Below are 20,971 nucleotides of genomic sequence, written 5' to 3'. Positions count from 1 at the left end.
AGTTAATCTTGATGAGAACGTCAAATGAGGTGTGACTTAAATTTAAAAATTCCATCTATTACGACTTTATGGACTGAACATTTGGTTATATCCAGTTCTTTTTTTTTTTTCACGTTTAAGGTGTCTTTGCTAGAAAGTGTAACTTTGTTCCCTTAGCTGATTTACCCATTTGGAGTACAATAATGGTCCTTCCTTAGGTCAGCCTCCAACCTGGCAGCAACAAGGGTCTCATAGCCTTATAGTGAGGCATCTACCCCAGCAGGCTTCTGGTGAGAGGCTTCCAGTCCCGATTTGCACTCAATTGCTGGTATAACATATTTGCATAGTAGATAATTCATTTAATTTAGTCAACAAACATTTATTGATAAATTCCAATATGTCAGGAACCATGCTAAGCTTTGGAAGCACTACAGTTCTTGCTTATATGGAAGTTAGAGGATATTGGAGGAGATAATCAAGTAAACACACATCAATACAGTACTATTAGTGCTAGAATATATAAAGAGAGGGAATACTATTGGAATATGAAAGGTGCACCCAACTCAGTCTGAGGGGTTAAGGGAAAGCTATCTTATTTTTTGGATAATATCTGAATAATAAATGATATTCAGCCAGATTAAAAAGAGGAAGAATGTTCTAGACAGGAAGATCAATATATAAGACAGTCCAGAGACAAAAGACACTTTAAGTTAGTGTTTAGAAATAAAATACTTCAGTATGGCTTGAATATAGAGTACAAAACAGTTAAGAGAGAGAGAAAAGGGTAATGAGATGCAGCAATTTGATTCATTGAAAACCTCACAGACCAGGCAGAGGCAGTTGGAGTTCACGAAGACGGTCCATGCTTTAGGCTGAGCTGTGATATGTGAAATGATTGTACATGCATTCTAGAAAATCTCTCTGGCTACAAAGTTGAAAGAAGAGTGAGGGGAGAAGGCCTACGTTTTCATGACCAGGTTGGATGTTCATGGTAATTACGGGGAGAAGCAGTGGTGGGCTGGGCTAAAGTACTGGCATAGTGTATTTGTTTCCTAGGGCTGTGGTAACAAGTACCACAAACTGTGTGGCTTGAAATAACAGAAATTTATTCTCTCATCATTCTAGAGACAGAAGTCCAAAAACGAAGTGTAGGCAGGGCCATGATCTCCTTGAAGGTTTGGAGGAGAACCTGTTCCATACATTTCCCTTAGCTTTTGGAATTGCCAGCCAACCTTGGTGTTCTTTTGCTTGTAGAAACATCATTCAAATCTCCGCCTCTGTCATCACATGGTATTCTCCCTGTATGTCTTCACATTATCATCCTTCTCTCTATGCATGTCTGTTTCTGTGTCTCTTCTCCTTCTCTTATAAGGACTCCAGTCATATTAGATTAAGAGTCACCCTACTTAATGACTTCATCTTAATTATATCTGCAAAAACCCTATCTCCAAATAAGGTCACACTCACAAGGTACTGAGCCTTAGGACTTCAACATAACTTCGGGGGGAACACAATCAAATCCATAAGGCAGAATGTAAAGAGAAGAGCAGAATAATTAGAGAGATAATATAGGCTGCAACTGAAATGAACTTGGAAATAAATATATATGGGAAAGAGCATGTAAAAACCAACCCTGAGGGCACCTGGGTGGCTCAGTCAGTTAAGCGTCTGCCTTCAGCTCAGGTCATGGGTGCCTGGGATCGAGTACCGCATCAGGCTCTGCATTCAGTGGGGAGTCTGCTTGCCCCGCTGCCCCTCCCACCTGTTCGTGATCTCTCTCTCTCTCAAATAAATAAATAAATAAATAATAAATAGAATATTTTTTAAAAAACAATCCTGAAATCCTGATTTCATAATTAAACAGCTTCATGGAAATAAAATAGTTATGCAGTATTTATCACAACCTGATTGTAGGAATGAGTAGAACTTTCAAGTAAAGATTTTCTTAATTTAGCTTGCCATCAAGGGCAAAATTGAACAGTCTTATATTTGCACACAATTTGTGCGTGTTTGTGTTTTTAATGTGTATTCATGCATGTTTCTTAGGCTTATGTCAATAGATTTATTAGATTCTCAGAAAGAAACATGACCATTTAGTACTCCAAATGCCACTACGGAGAGTCTCTGTAATTTTGCTTTTATCCTTACATTTAGGCAGAGTACATTGCTGTACACCTGAGCCACACTGATTGGGCCCAAAATAACATTTCTCTTATCAAACTGGGCTTGGTATAGTGTAACTGGTCCATGGTGAGAGCAGTTGAGAGAGGGTGGAATCCTGTAAAAACTGTTACATATTTATGGTAGGGATTTTTTTAAGATGTTATTTATTACATTATACTACATTATACTATTTTATCCCCTTGAGAACACATATAACAAATTCATCTTAGGTAACAGCACCAGGAATTGCTATGCCAGGAATTCTCTTTAAAAACTTATTTATATTTTAAAACATTTTGAATTTTATAATTGACTGCACTTTTTATCCTTGCCTGAGCACTAGAAAGCTGAGAGCTGGATTGTCATGCCAAGTCAAAGGAAATATGTAATAATTTTAACATTCATTTTGTGGTCTAATGTAATTCCTGAATTCATACATTTTCTTAACTTCATTTTTCTTGACTCATTTCTCCATTTACTTACCTTCTCATGTTCTCATTAATTATTTCATTTATTTACCTAATGAACAAACTATAATTGAGTGCATACTATGTAATCATGTATTAGGTATTGCACCAGTTCCCTGGATTCAGTGATGGATAAACATTATCTGTTTTCAGATATCTCAGTCTAGAAGGGAAGGTATTCATTCAAGTTAATATTTATAGTACATTGTGATTAATAATTATCAAAAGAGTTAAAAAATAATATTGGTACATAAAAGGGGAATGCAGCCCAACCACCTTAGATAAAAGGCTTTCTGAAGAGGAGATGGTTGAGCTGAGCCCTAAGTAGAAGGTAACCAAGTAAAAAGTGAAGGGAACAAAACTCCTATGAAAAATAATAAAAAAATCAAAATCTCTACATAAATGGTGAAAGATTGCATGTTTGGGAAGTAGAAAATTCAATGTTGCTAAGATGTCAGTTGCTCCCAACTTGGTCTATAGATTCGATGCAATTTCCATCAAAATCCCAGCAAGTTATTTTGTGATTGTTGACAAACTGATTCTAAAATTTATGTGGAATGGAAAAAAAAACCTCACAGCAGCCAACACAATACTGAAGATCAAGATCAAACTTGGAAGACTGACACTACCCAATTTCAATGCTTACTATAAAGAACCACAGTATTGTTTCCATTGTTTCTTTCCCTGGCCTCAGGTAGTTTCCTTGTAAGCCTATGCTGGTTAGTGCTCATCTGAGGATTTAAGGGGGCCTTCCACAAATCCCCAGAACTTTCTTTATCTCTTTTTCTCTCTCTCTTTCTTCTTTTCTCTGCAGCTCTCTACTTTACATGACTCTGACCTGGGCTCTCTAGCTGTCTTGGCCTTTCCAGACTCCCAGCTCCATCCCATCAATTCAGCTCCATTCCTGCACTAAGGCCTTATAATTCTCTTAAGGCATTAAGCTGGGACAATCATAGAACACAGCTCATTTATTTTCCGTCACTTAAAAATCACTGTCCTTTGTTGTCTATGTCCAATATCTTTAAAGCCAGTGCTTTACATATTTTATCTGCTTTCTATAGTTTTAAGTGTGAGGACTAATCACAAGAAGTCAAGTGAGTGGGAATTTAAAAAGGAAAAAGTAATCAATATAGTTAGTTATATCTATTAGTACTAGCAAGTGTGTGCGTGTAAGGGGGTATTGGTGACCAAAGAGACCTGATAAATAAAATGGTGGAAATAGAAGCTAGATTTTAGTGAATTAATAATTAAATGGGAGTCAGGAAATAGAAAAAGCAAGTAAAGATGACATTCACAGGAAGCTGAGTTGAACAATGATGGAAAGGTACTGGATGATATTTATAAGGGAATATAGAATCAAAGGAAGATGCTTTTGTTTACTGTTGAAATCTTTGTTGAGATAAAAAATAAAGAAAATTAAAACTGATTATGGAGAAGGCAGAGTTTGACAAACAATGGCCTGCAGAGTGACCACTAGTCTTTTCTGTAAATAAAGTTTTATTGGAACACAGCCATGCCTATTCATTTACATATTGTTGTTGGTTGCTTCTTTGTTACAACAGAATAGTTGAATAGTTGTGAATGAGATCATATGGCCTCAAGTCAAAAATATACACTGATCTTTCATAAAAAATTTGCCAGTCCTTACTAGGGATCCAAAAAGCAATAAAAGCATATATTTCTAGTCATCTGGAGTTTCAAATTCAGTAGCAATCATTTTTTTTTAAAGATTTTATTTATTTATTTGACAGAGAGAGACACAGCGAGAGAGGGAACACAAGCAGGGAGAGGGGGAGAGGGAGAAGCAGGCTTCCCGCGGAGCAGGGAGCCCGATGTGGGGCTTGATCCCAGGACCCTGGGATCATGACCTGAGCCGAAGGCAGACGCCTAACCGACTGAGCCACCCAGGTCCCCCAGTAGCAATCAATTTTAATATATTATACTGGGACAGATAACATTAATAATATTAATGAAAAAGAAAACAGTATGTCTTATATTTTTTATCTTCAACAATAAAGGGTTAGAAGTAATTTCTCAAAATAAAATTATGTGTTTTATCTTAATATTAGACCTAAAACTTAACATTGCACACAAGACTTCGCGAGCAAATTATTTTTAATGGTGTAATAAAATTAAACTAAGAGTTTTTTTAATTTAAAAATGATTTTTTTAATTAGTGATTTTGTGTGGACATTAAATTACATATCCTGTAGAACTTAAATAAAGTACAATAGTTGGAGTTTATTGTTTTATTTTGATTTTCAAATATGTAATATTCTATCATATTTAATGTCAATTCAATAACAATTTACTGACCTGGTCTTTAATCATTTTTAAACTTTTTCTAGGCAAAGAAGTCAAGCCTAAGCCTCCACGTATGTTATTGCAGCCAAAAAATAAATAAATAAAACAAATCTTAAATGCATGCTTTTACTCATCCTCTGATTTCATAGTTGAATATTTTGCTTAAAGTCAAAGGCTTAACTATTTTGTGTAGACAATGTGCTTAAAATCCTCATATTTCTAATATCTTTCGTATTTCTAATATCCTTTGTGTTTCTGAGAATATGCTATGCTAAAATTTTTCTTCAACTTTTGTTCACTGAAGGTACAAACCAATACCTTTTGTTAACTTCTCATAAAATCTTAATTCACATTTTCATTTTATCTCAAAATAATTCTTACTGTGACTGATAATAAGGAAACTTTGTATCAATTTGTTGCATTCATAAAAAGAAGAAAATTAATGGGCAGATTAAAAACAATGACTAATATGTAAAGAAATATGCATGAGTACAGAAAAAATATCTTTATATAATCATCATTATTAATGTTCACCTATATTTTTAGAGCCACAAGTAAAAAAAGAAGAGAAACCAGGTATGTATACTTTATGTATAGATTCATACTTGCATTCCATATTTATAATGAGTAGCATATTACCTCTTTGCCAATGTTGTGTCCTAGTGCAAATATTATACAAAAATGTTATCCTTTTCAACTTTTAAAATAAGATGAACGTAATATATATTTATCTATACCACCTGTTCCTAGAAAAAATTCTGCTTACAAAGGAGAAACTGCAGAGAGAGAAATTGATCTGGTTCAGAAGAAGCAATTGACTAATTGAGTTGAGTCCCACAAAACTCCTATTTTTGCTGATTACTGTAGGACACAGACATCCTGTCAGAAAAACAGCTCCTCTCATTCTTCTGTTTTTTGGGGAGCACCTGAGTGAGATGAATATTTCTAAAGGCTGCAGGATGCAGCAGAACTTTTTAAAAAGAACACACAGGGGCGCCTGGGTGGCTCAGTCGTTAAGCGCCTGCCTTCGGCTCAGGTCATGATCCCAGCATTCTGGGATCGAGCCCCGCATCGGGCTCCCCGCTCGGCGGGAAGCCTGCCTCTCCCCCCTCCACTCCCCCTGCCTGTGCTCCTCTCTCACTGTGTCTCTCTCTGTCAAATAAATAAATAAAATCTTTAAAAAAAATAAAAATAAATAAATAAAAAGAACACACAGAAATCTGATTCTCAAAACATTCATGAACCAAAGCTAAAACTTTGGTTCATGTTTCCCAACTATTAGTGTGATAGGGCTGCTGTAATAAAATAAAATACCACAACCTGTGTATTTTAGGACAGCAGAAATTTATTCTCTCACAGTTCGGGGAGGTGGAAGTCTGAAATCAAGGTTTCATCAGGGCCATGATTCCCTTGAAGCTGGAGGGAAGAATCTCCCTGCCTCCTCCGGCTTCAGGTGTTTGTGAGCAATCCTTGGTGTTCCTTGGCCTGAAATTGCAGTGTTCCAATCTCAGCCTCTATCATTCCATGGACATCTTCCTCCTTTGTGTCTTTATCTCTGTCTTTTCTCCTCTTCTTGTAAGAACACCAGACATATTAGATTAAGGACCCAGCCTACTCCCATATAACTACATCTTAACTAATTACACCTGTAAAGTCCCTATTTCCAAATCAGGTCACATTTTGAGGTGTTGGGGATTGGGACTTCAGCCTATCATCTTTTGAGAGGACACAATTCAACCCATAAAGGCCTATCCTCTGGTCCCCCCAAAATGCATGTCCTTCACATGTAGCAAAATACATACACCTCATTCCAACATCCCTAAAAGTCATAACCATTTTAGCAACAACTAAGTCCAACAGTTCATCAATTCAAAGTCCAAATCTCATCATCTTAAATATTTATGGGTGAAACCCAGGGTATGATTCTTCTTGCAGAAAATTTCTCTCCATCTGCAAAATCAGAAAACAAGTTATCTGCTTCCAAAATAAAACAGCGGAACAGGCTAGGTTAGACATTCCCATTTCAAAAGGGAAAAAAAAAATAAAAGGAAAAGAAGGAATTATGTGTGCCAAGTAAATCCAAAACATAGCGGGGAAAATTCCATTAGATGTCAGGACCTGAGGATATCCTCTTTGGCTGAATACACAGTCCTCCGGGCCTGGTAGGGTGGTAGGTCTGCCTTTCTAGCCCACCTGGGTGACAGCCTGGTCCTCTCTACCCAAGGAGTTCCCATCAACCCAGGTTTTTGAATCTGTGACTCTGCTCTTAGAGTTGTTATTCCTTCATTTCATTCTCTATTTCTGTCAGGTGCATTGTTTTTACTTGCATAGAATTCTCAAAAACATGACCAGTTCTGCGTTCAATTCATGATGATCCAATTGGACAAGAGGGTCCATTGGACAAGAGGGTCCTCCACAGATCCTTCCTCATAACTACATCTCTACTCCTGCCTTCTGCTGAGGTGGTAGATTGTATCTGCAAATTTGTCCAGTCACTCTCTTGGCCCTGTCTCCAGGGCGCACTGTCTCCATAAGTGGAGAATTCTCCAAATCATCAAGTGCCTATTCCTCTTGCTTCTCAATTTATCTTCACTCCTCAATTTATCTTCCCTTTCACATTTTATTATAAGCAGCAAGGAGAAATCAGGCTGCACCTTCCACACTTCACTTGGAAATTTCTTTGGCTAGATATCCATGTTCTTCACTTACAAATTCTACCTTCTGTTATTGAAACCCAAGTTTGGCTGCTCACAGCTTGAAAGCCAATACTCCAGAGACAAATGTTGGTTGCAAAGGAAAGGTTGCTTTATTCAAGAGGCTGGCAACCTGGAGAGATGGTAGACTGAGGTCCAAAGACCATCTTCCAGTTTCGTAGTTAAGAAGCAAGGGATTTTAAAGGGGAAATTCAGGGTAGTAGATTACATACATATTGATGAAAAGGGTGGGAAAAGATGATTATTCATGAGGAAGCTGGAGCATGTGCACTGAGCAAACATATATGTAACATCCATCTCATGTTCACTTTGGAATGGAGACTTAACACCAGAAGAAGGCAAAATTCAGCCCCCGATATCAGGAGGTTCTCTTAGGATGAGGAGAAGGGACTGTGGGCATGCTCTGAATGCTGGTATAACCTAGATGGGGTCTTAGGCTTGTTATCTTAGGAAGAAATTCAGAGCCTTGCTTGTTCATAGGTTGGAACTGTATCAGTTGACCTTGAGTCCAGGCCTCTATGGAGACAACTTGTGGATCTGTTAGTGGAGTCTGAAAAAACACAATAGCTAACTAAAAGGAAACCATTCTCTGAAAAACAAGCTTCTGTTAGTTTCAACTTCATTGACCCTATGGGGCATGGTTTCACTGCCACCCGACTGAGGAACACAATTCAACCAAGTTCTCTGCCACTTTATAACAAAAATCACCCCGGCAGGACCCAATAACGTGTCCCCTATTTCCTTCTGAGACCTCACCAGAAGCACATTTAACATTCTTATTTCTAGCAACATGTCGTTGATATATGTATTTGATGAGGGTATACATATTTTCTAAATTGTCAGAGGCTTTCTTTATAGCTCTTCTTAATTTTCTTGAGTCCTCAGCAGAATAGACTTTGTCAATATTTCTGCCAATATCCTTTTCAAGGCAATGTAGGTTTTTGTTTTTGTTTTTTTTCCTCTAACAAGTGTCTCAACTCATCAGCCAATTCCAAAGCCACTTTCACATTTATATGTATTTGTTACAGCAGCAACCCATCTCCTGGTATCAAAATCTATTAGTTTCCCTGGGTAGCTGGAATAAAGTGTCACAAACTGGGTAGCTTAAAACAAGAAACATTTCCTCTCTCACAGTTCTAGAAGTCCAAATTCAAGATGTCAGCAGAGCCATGCTCCCTTTGAAACTTGTGGAAGAGAATCTTTCCTAGTTTCTTCTTGCTTCTGGTGTTTGTGAGCAAGCCTTACTGTTTGTTGCCTTGTAGATCCATCACTCCAAGCTCTGTCTCCATCATCACATAGACTTGTTCTCCCTGTGTGTGTCTGTTTCTGTCTCTTTTCCTGTCTTATAAGGACACCAGTCAGATGGATTAATTAAGGACCCACCCTGCTCCAGTATGACCTCATCCTACCTTAATTAATCACATCTGTAACAATCCTATTTCCAAATAAGATTACATTCTGAGGTATGGCAGGTTAGGACTTCAACATATCTTTTTGTGGGATACGATTCAAGCCATAACACTATTTGTCTAAATTTCTAAATCATATGAGTACTCAAATATATTTCAAAAGTACTCTTCTTATTCCTGCCATCAAATCATTTATATTGACACTGAAACTATACTCCACAATAATCATCTTGAGAAAACATAGGAAATTTGACTTGAAATCAATTAGCAGTAGCAACAGCTTAATGGCAGATAAGTACGTTGCATGATATTAACTACTGCATGTTTAATAGACCAGCACTAACAAACCAGCAGGAAACTGAAATAATTTTTAGTAAAATTCTGCCTTTTTAATTATGGTAAACAAAATAAAATCATTTCCAGAATTGAATTTGTGCTCTAGTTTATTTTTTCAGATTATAAAATGTCTGCCTTTGTTTTCCCTTTAGAGTCACGAGTTAAAAAGGAAGCTTTAAAACCAGGTAAAAATATTTTTATTCTTAAATAGACACAGAACTGATATTGCCTTCATTTTAGAACTAAAAGAGACTTACCACACCCACCACTGGAGATTTACAGAGTTTCCCAGAGCCTCATTATTTTTCCTACTTTGTTGCTCAGTATGCTTTCACAGGACTGGATTAGCTGAGAACGGGGATATTCTGTAAGTGAGAACATCTAGAATATGTTTTTAAATGGACCGCAGCAGACACTCTAGGTTTCAGGAGACATCTCTTGGAGTCCTTCAGACCCTACTATGATCATATTTAATTTGTCAGCTTATTTCCAATGACATAGCAGAGTCAGAATCACAGACTACAGGGATTTGAAGAGAAAAATGACAAGAACTTATGAAACATCTATTATGAGCTTAGAAATAGCGTAGGATTTTTATTTCCAATATATCATTATAAGAGACATGCAACAGGACAATTACTATCCATATTTAATGTCTGTGGAAACAGTTCAATAGACTAAATTCAGAAAATAAGTTATTTGTCCAAGATTTTCAAGTTAATAAATGTTGGAGCTAGGATTCTGCCCGTGTCCGATTTACTCAAAACTCCCACTAAAAAATTGTCCCACACTAACGATCATTTTATTAAGAGGTAACACTGACCTAATATCACGGTGACCTTTCCAAGTTACATTGCTATTTAGTGTTTAAGTCCTAGTGCTAGTACCAGCTAGCTACTGACCTGAGGCAAGTTAAAAAAAAAGCCCTCAAGCTGTATGGAAACTATTTCTTCACTGTAAAAAATCACACAGCAGGATTACTCAATATCAACAAATTCAAGAATCCAAGTTTAGATATACATACATTACTATCTTGCTCCTTTAATTCTCACCAAAGCTTACCCAGCAACTGATCATAAGCTTGATTCTAGTTGCTCTTAAAAATAATATATTTTTAATGTATCAAGGCTTATAAATGCCTAAGTACTGTCTTTTTTTAAATTTTTATTTATTTTTTTAAGTTTTTTATTTATTTAAGTAATGTCTACACCCAACATGGGGCTCGAACTCATGACCTGGAGATCAAGAGTTGTACACTCTTTGGACTGAGCCAGCCAGGCACTCCCTAAGTACTGTCTTATGATTTATTTTCCTGACTGTATTTTTTTGGTGGTTTTTTTTTTTTTTTTTGCTGCAGATGAATGTTACCAGATGGAAACATTTTGCATTTTCCTTATTTTTTTTTAAACCAGAAGCCCAATACCATTTAAAACTTGTACTTAGGCCTAATGCCATTTAAAACTTTTAGTTATTATTATAAAATACCACAATTTTGCAGGTAATTTAATTGATTCCAGTTTTTTTCATACATAAATGTTTCCTTTTGAACTTCATCTGAAAAAACTCAAGTACATAGTATATACATTAATTTCATCTTGTCAAAATAACTTTTGACAAGAAAGTTTTAAATATTTTCAGTAATATATATTTGCTATCTATATTTTGGCATTTATGCTTTATTACAACCTATACTTTGGAAATTATAAGTACTTAAATGTAAATAAGAATTCTTGGGGGCACCTGGGTGGCTCAGTTGGTTGAGCGACTGCCTTCAGCTCAGGTCATGATCCTGGAGTCCCGGGATCGAGTCCCGCATCGGGCTCCCTGCTCAGCAGGGGGTCTGCTTCTAACCTCTGACCCTCTTCCCTCTCGTGCTCTCTGTCTCTCATTCTCTCTCTCTCAAATAAATAAATAAAATCTTTAAAAAAAAAAAAGAATTCTTGGTATACTGTTTCATGCAAAGGAAACCCTTAAGTTTTTCGTATAAATTAAAATGACATGAAATTTAGACACAGTTTTTCTCCATGGACACATTTGTTGAAATCTGTCTGTTATTCACTGGCCTATGAAACAGGAAAAAAAAAAAATCACCATACGTTAATTTATAAAGCTTCTAAACATCCAAAAAGATTTTCTTTTTATTATTTTCAGAACAAGACGTAGTGAAACCAGAAAAGACTGTTTCTCATGGGAAACCAGGTATTTGGAGGTGGTACCTTAGTATCAAATTGTCTCTTCTTGCTCCGGTTTCAGCAGGATGAAGAGCTTAATGTGGAATCTAAAGTTTTCAGGCATGATTCATGTCTTAAGTCATGCAACTTCTAGAACATCTCCAATTTCACTCATCTTCACAATGTGTTTTGAACTGAGGACTTGACCTGTCAAGTGTAACTAGGTAGCTAGTCTGTCCCTTCCCATCAGAGATTTAGCTTAGTATGAAGATCATCACCGCCAGCACTCAGGTGAATGGGCTCTATAGTTTGTTTTGTTCTGTCCTGTTTGGGGCAAGATATCCTTGGGAAAGTTATAATTCAGAATGGCTCATTAAAACATGATCATCTTGGATTCCAAAAATCCCAAGAATAGGAAATCAACATTTCTCCCTGCTTCCTTCCCTCCTTCCTTCTTCCATCTTTGCCTTGTTCTCTTTGGTTTTCATCCCTGGTTGTAATTACATTTTGGAGATAGTAGAGATAAGCCAGTGTGTCCTGCTCATAAAAAGACACACAGAACTTACCAAAACAAATTTATCAATTGTTTTTTATTTAAGAATAAAAACTTTTAAGTTTTCATTTACACTAATTAAATATGAGTTTAATTTGGAGGCAGTCCCAAGTCTCAGTTATTCTGTAGAATATTGTTCTTCATTCCAGGCTGAATTATTTAGCCAAAGTTATGAATGTGGTTAGGCCAGAATCTTTAATAAGTTAAAAACATAATTTCTCTAAGCATATCTTAGGAAATATTTTGCTTACACTTTCAAAGTTTTTACTGTAGACAAACTGTTTAAAATGGATTTGAGTCCATTTGATTTCATTTGCCTATGCTTTAAAGTATATGAGACACCAGCAGGAATAGAAAAGCAGACCTGGGGTGTGAGGAGCCAAGAATAGCTGTCTCCAGCTTAGAGACAGAACTTTAGAAATAACTTTTAGAACTTCCCGTTACTTTCCTGACTGTCCCAAATGTCAGTCATTTTGAGCTGAAATACAGAGAGTGAGAGAATTTAGTCTCTGAGAGTGCAGCAAGCACACTGTCTTCCAGCCATACCTTTCTTTTATTTTAGTGGTAATATTCATACTCTAAATTCTGCTTCCCAGAGAAACTTTCTCATTGACTTATTCCCACTGCTATATTATTGAGAAGTTTAATTTTACATACGATGATTGTAATAATTTCTCTACGGTGACCCAAATCTCTTTGACTACATCTATAAAAGCATAGAGGACAGAAGACATACCATAAATGTATCCCTTTTGCCCTTCCCCAGCTTTGTACCATAAAAAACTTGGGTCACTAAGCTAATTCTGGGCTCCCAGGGAGGAATCTTGCACAGGAAAAATAAAAAAATAAAATAAAATTGCTTCTTCCTGTTCTAATTCAATTATTAAAAAAGGATTATTGTTTTATGAAACAAGCCCTATGTAGATAAATACAGTGAAAAACAGTGAAGGCAAGGGGTAGAGTGTATATTGGCAGGTCAGGGGATGATTCCAGTTGGAAAACTTTTATGGCAGGATAGCTGCAAAGGATGTCTGCAGCTGGACGCATTTTCTTTGTGCTCCATCCCATTTGAATAGAAGAATCAATTGCTGCTTTACTGGAAAAACAGCTAAGTTTTTCTCAGTATTCGTGTTTTTCAAAGAGAATACAAAATATCAAAGTTGACATGTCACTGTTTTATACTGATGCATATAAATTTTCTACTTGTGTTAACATTTTTTCATATCACAGAAGAAAGAGTTATCAAGAGGATAAAAGCTACCACTATAGAAAAAACAGGTAAATATGATATTTCATATTTTCCTTCTGTGTATCAGCTTTATGTTATGTGGGTACACACACACACACACACATCTTCACTGGTGTGTGTAGAGTTTTAGTGCCATAAATTCTAAGATTGTGAATTCTTGTAAATAACTGAAAGATACAATCAATAAAATTAATGGAATACAGAGTGATGTAATTTAATTATTTGGGATTGATCTAAACTTACATATAGCTCGTGAGGTAATCCAAGTAATACATTGATGATCATATACTGCTAGGTGTTTAATCTTATTTTAAAACTGCCCTTCCTCAAATTTTAAAATCACAGGAATCCAAAACTATGAAATCTGCTGTTTGTGTATTAGATAGAATAATGTCCTTTCATGAGAGCTTCACAAACAGTTATGTGGTTGTATGAACATATACTATTAAAATAGTCCATCTCTCAGTATTTCATGTGAGAAGAAAAAAGGAGTGCACATACTCTTGCCATTCTGAAGTTCTTTCCTATAGAGATGAATGAATGTCATATCAATTGACATCCTAAACCACTGAATCCCTTCCATTGAATTCCAAGATGGAAATTCTACCCACCTGGGCAACTGGCAGTTAATAAAGTCCCATTTCTTACTAAAAAAATCATTTCAAAGGAAAAAGTCTTGAAGTAATTCTTCAGTTTAACTAAGATAATCATGCTAATCAAGATTTAAATACAGTTTCTCAGAGGAAAATACAATAGAATTCAGGAAAGAACTAATTATTTATAAAATTATAGACTATTAACACATAAGAAAGAAAGAAACCTTATAAGGTCATTTACACATCACCTCACATGTTCCTTGTACTCTATTAAAGCCACTGTCAAAGCTCATAATTTCAGCATTCCTCTAATTTGCACCCTAAAGTGTTAATATGGCCCCCTGAGGATCTCATTTAGTTATATGGGTATTTGGGGATTATCAAGAAGCTAGCCCAATGTATTTGTGTGCCAAATGTATAGATTGTTTTAAATTTTGCATACCTTTTGTGTGTCATAATTTTTCAGCAAGCTGTGTGATTGATATATTTGCTGAGAGTGAAATAATAGTGCTCAGAGAGAATGGAATAAGCTTAATATAAGAAGAGAACCTAAAACTAAGAAGAAATAAATACAGAAGCTAGAGTTATTTTTTTCAATGGTTTGCACTCATCAATATGCCATTTACTTTTCCCCATTCTCCAACAGTCAAGCCCAAACCAGCAAGTAAGAGATGAAAAGAATAAAATTTGAAAAGCATTGCTTGGCTATTTCAACTTTAACAGTTTGCTTGTTTTTTTTTTTTCTCTTTAATTGTTAATTTTAATGTTGCCTTAATCTAAATTACCTGTATAGATGATAAAATAACGTTTTGCTATAGCTTTGATTTGACATCTTTGCCTTTCACTACTAATTAATACTTTGCTATAGTTATACAGAAGAAATCTTTGGAAGTTGTATCACTATTACTAATCCTACAAGAGCGAGTCCGTGTAGACTATAAAATACTACGAAGAAGTTAGAGTGAACTGGCAACCTCTCAAACACACGTAATGAATAACAAAGGAAAATGAAACAATCATCAGTGTCATGAACCACATATTGTTTTTGGTTTGTTTAAGTAGCATTTATTATACTGTAGGTAGACTTTGGTAGTTAGAAATCCATGAGATTATAATCATATTGCCATTTGTTCCTTAAAATCATGAACTTTTCTAATGAGTATGAACTTAAAAGATCATCCATTTTACTGCTCAGGAATGATTTAGAATTACAGTGACAGAGTTTAAAAGCTGACTATTGGACTCAGAAAGGCATGAACATGGGCTCATTATCACACAGGTAGTAAATAAGTCCAAAATTGTGTCCAAATTGTGATGTTGGTCCTTGAATGTTGTGTATTTATGAAGCACAACTTCAGTGAAAGTATGTTGGTCAAATATTCCCTGGATCCTATATGAAAAATGGATTTACACAGTCCAAAGATAAATGTGGTGAGATCAGTTAGGAAACCATATAAGTGGCTTCAGGAGATAAGGTGCAAATGTATGCAGCCTAAAAGAATATATTCACATTCTAGAACCTGTGGCATGTATTTGAATACATGTTATATATTATTATTGTTACTGTAATCCATTATACTTTTGCAGGGCTGTTATTATGCCAGTTTAATAAGTTGAATATCATCTTTTCAATTTTATTTTGTTTTGCATGTTCATATAATATTAACATTTATGCAAATTGAGTTCATGAAAGTCTTATTCTTACATGCTGTCAAGCCCTAATTTACAAATATCTGATTTAGTCTTATGACCACATAGGTCCTGCATCTTCCCATCTACTTCACTGTTGGTGCATAGACGTTGGGGAAAAATGGTAGTACTTTTAGAATCTCCAAATTCAGAAGTGGGGGGAAGAAAAGGACAGGTAAACATCAATAATAGCTCAGAAGGATTAACCCTGGGGGTGTTTAGAAAGAACTAATACTTGGCAGTGATCGGCTCTATTTCCAACTATTCTCAACTCCATTCAAAGTATCCTACTCTGTAATGGCTTCATTTGAAATTCCACTTTTGATGAAAGAGAGAGCTCTCCTATTATTTTTATTTCAAATATTTTTCAGAGGGCTAAGAGGAATATCAATTACACATTTGATTCCATTTGTCCTGTCCTAGACTCAGTTGAGAACCATCTGTGAGAGTTCTAAATGGACCTGGAAAGAGAGGGTGGACCAGGAAAATGAAAATACAAAATGTGATACTTTCTGATATAGGGCGGGCCCAGGTTAAATTTTCAACAAGAAACTAGTGTCCAGCACAAACTGCTTCTGACTGGCAGGAAAGGAACTAGAAGGAGTCAGAGGGGTAAAAAGGGGAGCTTGTAAAATGCCAAAGGCAAATGTCATCTGCTTTAAAGTATCCCCAAGGAATGACTCTACCTTCAGCACAGAAAGAAAAATCCGCTTTTTATTCTCCTCTTTGTCATATTCTATCTTTTTCTCCCTATACCCCATGGTCCCAAGAGGGCTGGTACCTTTGTACTGTCTTACAGGATGCCCTGAGAATGAACCTGACCTTGTTTATAATGTGTTTCTATGACAATGTGCTTTCTGTGTTCCAACATGCAAATGACTTTGAGGGCATGCTTCCCACATAAACTGAGGATCACCTGCAAACACATAAATAAGAAATGCTTTCTATACAAACAGTCCACAGATTGCCAATTAATTTTAATCTCTCTTTCTAGAAAAAGCTGAACACCAAGAAAAGGACTCTCCATCTATAAAAACAGGTGCTTTTACATTGTCTTAATTCACTATTTTTATTAAATTAAAAATTAAAACAAAGCATGTAAGTGCTTTTCATCTTATTTCCTAGTACTGCTTAGGCTTGTAGTTTTCTAGTAAGATCTAGTTTATCTGACATAAGGGTCGTGTTATTGTTGACAATCATACATTTTGCTAACTATTATAACCAATACGTATAGGATTGTCAAACATGCTATTATAATATAACAGTATTTTTTTGTTTTGAGTTTTTATTTAAATTCTAGTTAGTTAACATATAGTGTAATATTACATTTTACACTATATTCTACTCCTGAAACAAAAAGGAGTAGAATTCAGTGAGTCATCACTTACATACAACACCCAGTGCTCATCACAAGGGCCTTCCTTAATACTCATCACTGATTTAGCCCATCCCCCACCCACCTCCCTGCCAGCAACCCTCAGTTTGCTCTCTATAGTTAAGAGTCTCTTATGGTTATAATACAGCAGTATTAACAAAATAGTATTGCCTTCGTAATTAACAAGGCCCTTTCACTGTTGTCAATATTAGTGTCATTTGTCATATTGATTAAGTTGATCCACTGTTTATAGTATTGTAAAATACCTTGCCAAATTACACAAATTACATTTTACTGAAAACTAATCAAGAATTTCAACTTGATATCTTTTCTTAACTATAAAATATAAAAATGTTAGCTTAATTCTTTAAAAAATACTATTTGATTTTTAAAAAATATGATAGCTGGCCTGGTTCAAACACTGAGGCATACCCTATAGGAGGCTGTGAAAATATTCCTCCTTCTCCTCTCTTTTTTCCTGTTCTACCAGTTCCCATTCCCAAAATATCCACTAGGTAATTGCTGTTATTTCTTATTGTCTCATTCTAGCCATATATATACGTAGCATGTATACATATATACACACATACACATACATATATACAAATAAATACATATATATCCCCACTTTCATTTATTTACACAAATCATGACATACTATAAATTACATTTTCCCTAGATTTTTCTATTTAAGAATGTATTTTGAAAATTGTTTAATCTCAGCACATGAAGAATTTCCACATTAATAGTATTCTATTGTATAGTTGTACAGATTACTTAACTAATCTCTGACTGGTGTGTTTTAAGTTGTCTAAAGGCTTTTTGTAATGATATTCAAATAAATATATCTACCAATCTAGTTTTGTGAATTTATCTTTGGAGTAAAATTTCTTACAGTAAAATTTTTTAGTGAAGTGATACATCCAATGGAATTTTTATAAATATTTCTAATTGTTCCCTGATATAAGTTGTATTAATTTATATTGCCACTGTTAATGATTTTGAATTAGTTGACCCAGTTTTGAATGATCTGAATTCTTCACCATCATGACCATATATTGTCATTTTTTAATGAATAAGTGGGTCTTTAGGTATATGACTACATAATTAATGTTTTTGTTAATAATTTCAGAAGACAAAGAATATCAGAGAAAGAGATCGTGTACTTAGATGGTATAGTTTTGTGCTTTTCACCTATCACTTATTTATTCTTCCTGAGATTTTATTTTATTTATTTAAAAAAATTTTTTTAAGATTTATTGACTTGCGAGAGGGAGAGAGAGCACGCAAGCAGGGGGAGGGGCAGAGGGAGAGGAGGGAAGCAGATTCCCCACTGAGTGCAGCGCCAGATCTCAGGAACCTGAGATCATGACCTGAGCCAAAACCAATAGTCAGAGGCCTAACCAACTGGGCCACCCAGGTGCCCCCATTCTTCCTGAGATTTTATTAAATCAGTTTCTTCATTTAAAATACAGGATTGGGAGACTTAAACAATGTATCCTGAAAGGATGATGGCAGAATATGCGTTTTATGCTATTCAGAAGCAGTAAGGCATTCAAATTATTGTGAGCATTCATATTGCATCAAACCAAAGATAAGGTTTCGGGCACCTGGGTTGCTCAGTCGTTGAGCGTCTGCCTTCGGCTCAGGTCATGGTCCCAGGGTCCTGAAATCGAGCCCCACATCGGGCTCCCTGCTCAGCGGGAAGCCTGCTTCTTCCTCTCCCTCTCCCCGCTGCTGTGTTCCTGCTCTCCCTATCTGTCTCTCTCAAATAAATAAAATCTTTTAAAAAAAATAAGGTTTCATAGGGATAAAGAGACTAAGAAGATTCTATATTCAAAAGCTTTGTAATTTTTTCTATGGGGAATTCACTAGGAATATAACTTTAAAATTATTCAAAATGCATTTTCTATTGCTCATTTTAATATGTTTAGCCTATTCCTATTTTAACTTGAACAGACAGAAATAGGAATATAAAGGGTTGATATTTTACCTATAGGTGGAAGATGATCGCTGGTTTTCTTTTCTTCTTTACTTTTTAGACAAACCTAAACCAACTTCAAGTAAGTGTACCACTTCAAAATTTTAAGAATTTGCTCTTTAATTACTTCAATTTTATAATCTCTTTGAATTGTATGTGCAGCCAAAAAAAGACAGTATGTTTATTCATGCAATAGCCAGTATGCCATCACCTATGTAAATGATTCTGACTGACAAAGAATATTGTGTGTATTTTATTCATTAATCCTTGAACATGTCTTTATTGAACACCTATTAGATATATTACACTGTACCAGGATATGTGAGGGAATGACAAAAATGTTTCCTGTTTTCATGCCTGTGTAATTAATACATTTACCAATATAACTAGTGCCTGGGTGGAAAAAAGTGGTTTATCTCTCTTTTATGTACTTCCATTTGTTTGTTAGGGTGCATTGAGTAAACACAGTATGGAGATTCCTCTAATAGTCACTGCTGGGTTAAGAAAAATTTAGAACACATAATACCTGTCTCCAATTATTGAATCTTAACACATTAGACTTTTATTATCTTACTTTTTCAAAGCATGAAGGTAGGTTGTTTTTAGTATTTCAGAATCTGTTTTATTTTGACATTCCAAGCAAAAATACATATGCAACAGTTTTGAAAATTTATGAAGTTTTATGTAATTTCATAAAAATGAAATTATTATTTAATACTGTTAAATTATGACCCAGACTTTAACCTGGGGTAAAAATACGTGCATTTCAATCAAAAGTGTATCTAGAAGTTGTATCTAAAGTTCTTAAATGCCAAGGAATAACCTGGTTCCTTAAGAGTATCGTGACAGATTCTTTACAAATACAGCCAGAGTTTTCTTCTAATTGAATTTGATGTTAAAATATTAAATGTTGCCTTTGGGTTGGAGAAAATCGCTAGTACATTTAGTTTTTATTATTGCTATGGATATGAAGAGTATTGCAAAAATTAAGGGTTGAAAGTCAAAACTACAATGCTAATATGACGTATCACCATAATGACATAAATACTGTTCTGTTTGTGAAACGTTATTCATTTTTCATCCTCATTATCATGAAATATTTTAATCAATTTTTCTTGAATTTTGCATATAGCTTCCAGAGAAGTTATAGAAGACTGATAATTAAATGGATCAGGTTTATAGAAATGTTCTCACTTGAACTGAACTGTGAGGAAAAATATATTTTTAAAAACCTGCCATGTTATATTTTAAAATATTATTGGTGTATGCATTAACTAAAAGAACAAAAAGAGAGGCTGGTTTTATATTATCATAGACTAAAGATAAGTAGCATTTTATATCTTGTCTCACTGCTCTGACAGTAGTCACTGTGAGTTGAATTTATTTCTGTGATATTTTTCAACCTCATCCCACAACCCCACCCATTACATTTAGTATAACATCTTATACATGAAGTTGCTTCATAAATATTCAGTGAGTGAACACATGCATGCATATATGAAGATCAAGTTAAAAGTTTGTGAAGCAGAGATTTATAATTTGTAATTTTGTAATTAAGAAAACCAACCAAAGGACTTCAAACTGATTAATTCTACCGTACAGGCATAGATGTTTTAGATTGGTTTATAGAGTAGTTCTAATTTCAAAATAGATTTCTAGTTACAGTTTTCAGAGATACTGGTTATCAGTGCATTTCTTTGCCATTTTGAGCATATGTGTTTATTGTCATTACTAGTGGAATTAAAAGGAAATACCTGGAGATAAAGCTCAATTGTCTGCTACTGAAATACAAAACTATTCTTTCCTTTTCTTTTTCTACTATATTCTTTTTCTTTTTTTTTCCTAAAGAGGAAACATCAGAAGTCACAGAATCAGGTAAATATTTACTTTCCCAAAGGAGGTAACACAGATCTGTGGAAACATCTATATGTAAATTTGAGTCTCTATCTAGGTGTGTAACATTTGGGAAAACCCCTTAACCAGCT

General features: G+C 35.1%; 1 protein-coding gene across 1 annotated transcript in view; it reads left to right on the top strand.

The window, feature by feature from the left end:
• Positions 1-20,971, top strand: part of TRDN (triadin) — a 386,087-nt gene that overhangs the window by 333,876 nt on the left and 31,240 nt on the right. The window contains exons 25-33 of the mRNA XM_034990493.1: positions 4,958-4,984; positions 5,460-5,489; positions 9,525-9,557; positions 11,524-11,571; positions 13,327-13,374; positions 14,588-14,605; positions 16,625-16,669; positions 19,048-19,068; positions 20,835-20,861. Of these exons, the coding sequence (XP_034846384.1) occupies positions 4,958-4,984; positions 5,460-5,489; positions 9,525-9,557; positions 11,524-11,571; positions 13,327-13,374; positions 14,588-14,605; positions 16,625-16,669; positions 19,048-19,068; positions 20,835-20,861 (297 nt within the window). The remainder of the gene's footprint in view (positions 1-4,957; positions 4,985-5,459; positions 5,490-9,524; positions 9,558-11,523; positions 11,572-13,326; positions 13,375-14,587; positions 14,606-16,624; positions 16,670-19,047; positions 19,069-20,834; positions 20,862-20,971) is intronic.

Source organism: Mirounga leonina, unplaced genomic scaffold (genome assembly GCF_011800145.1).
Source record: "Mirounga leonina isolate KUSES-001 unplaced genomic scaffold, KU_Mleo_1.0 Mir_53, whole genome shotgun sequence".
Taxonomy (NCBI): Eukaryota; Metazoa; Chordata; class Mammalia; order Carnivora; family Phocidae; genus Mirounga; species Mirounga leonina.
The sequence above is the reverse complement of the archived record's forward strand: the minus strand, read 5'-3'. Positions and strand labels throughout refer to the sequence as shown.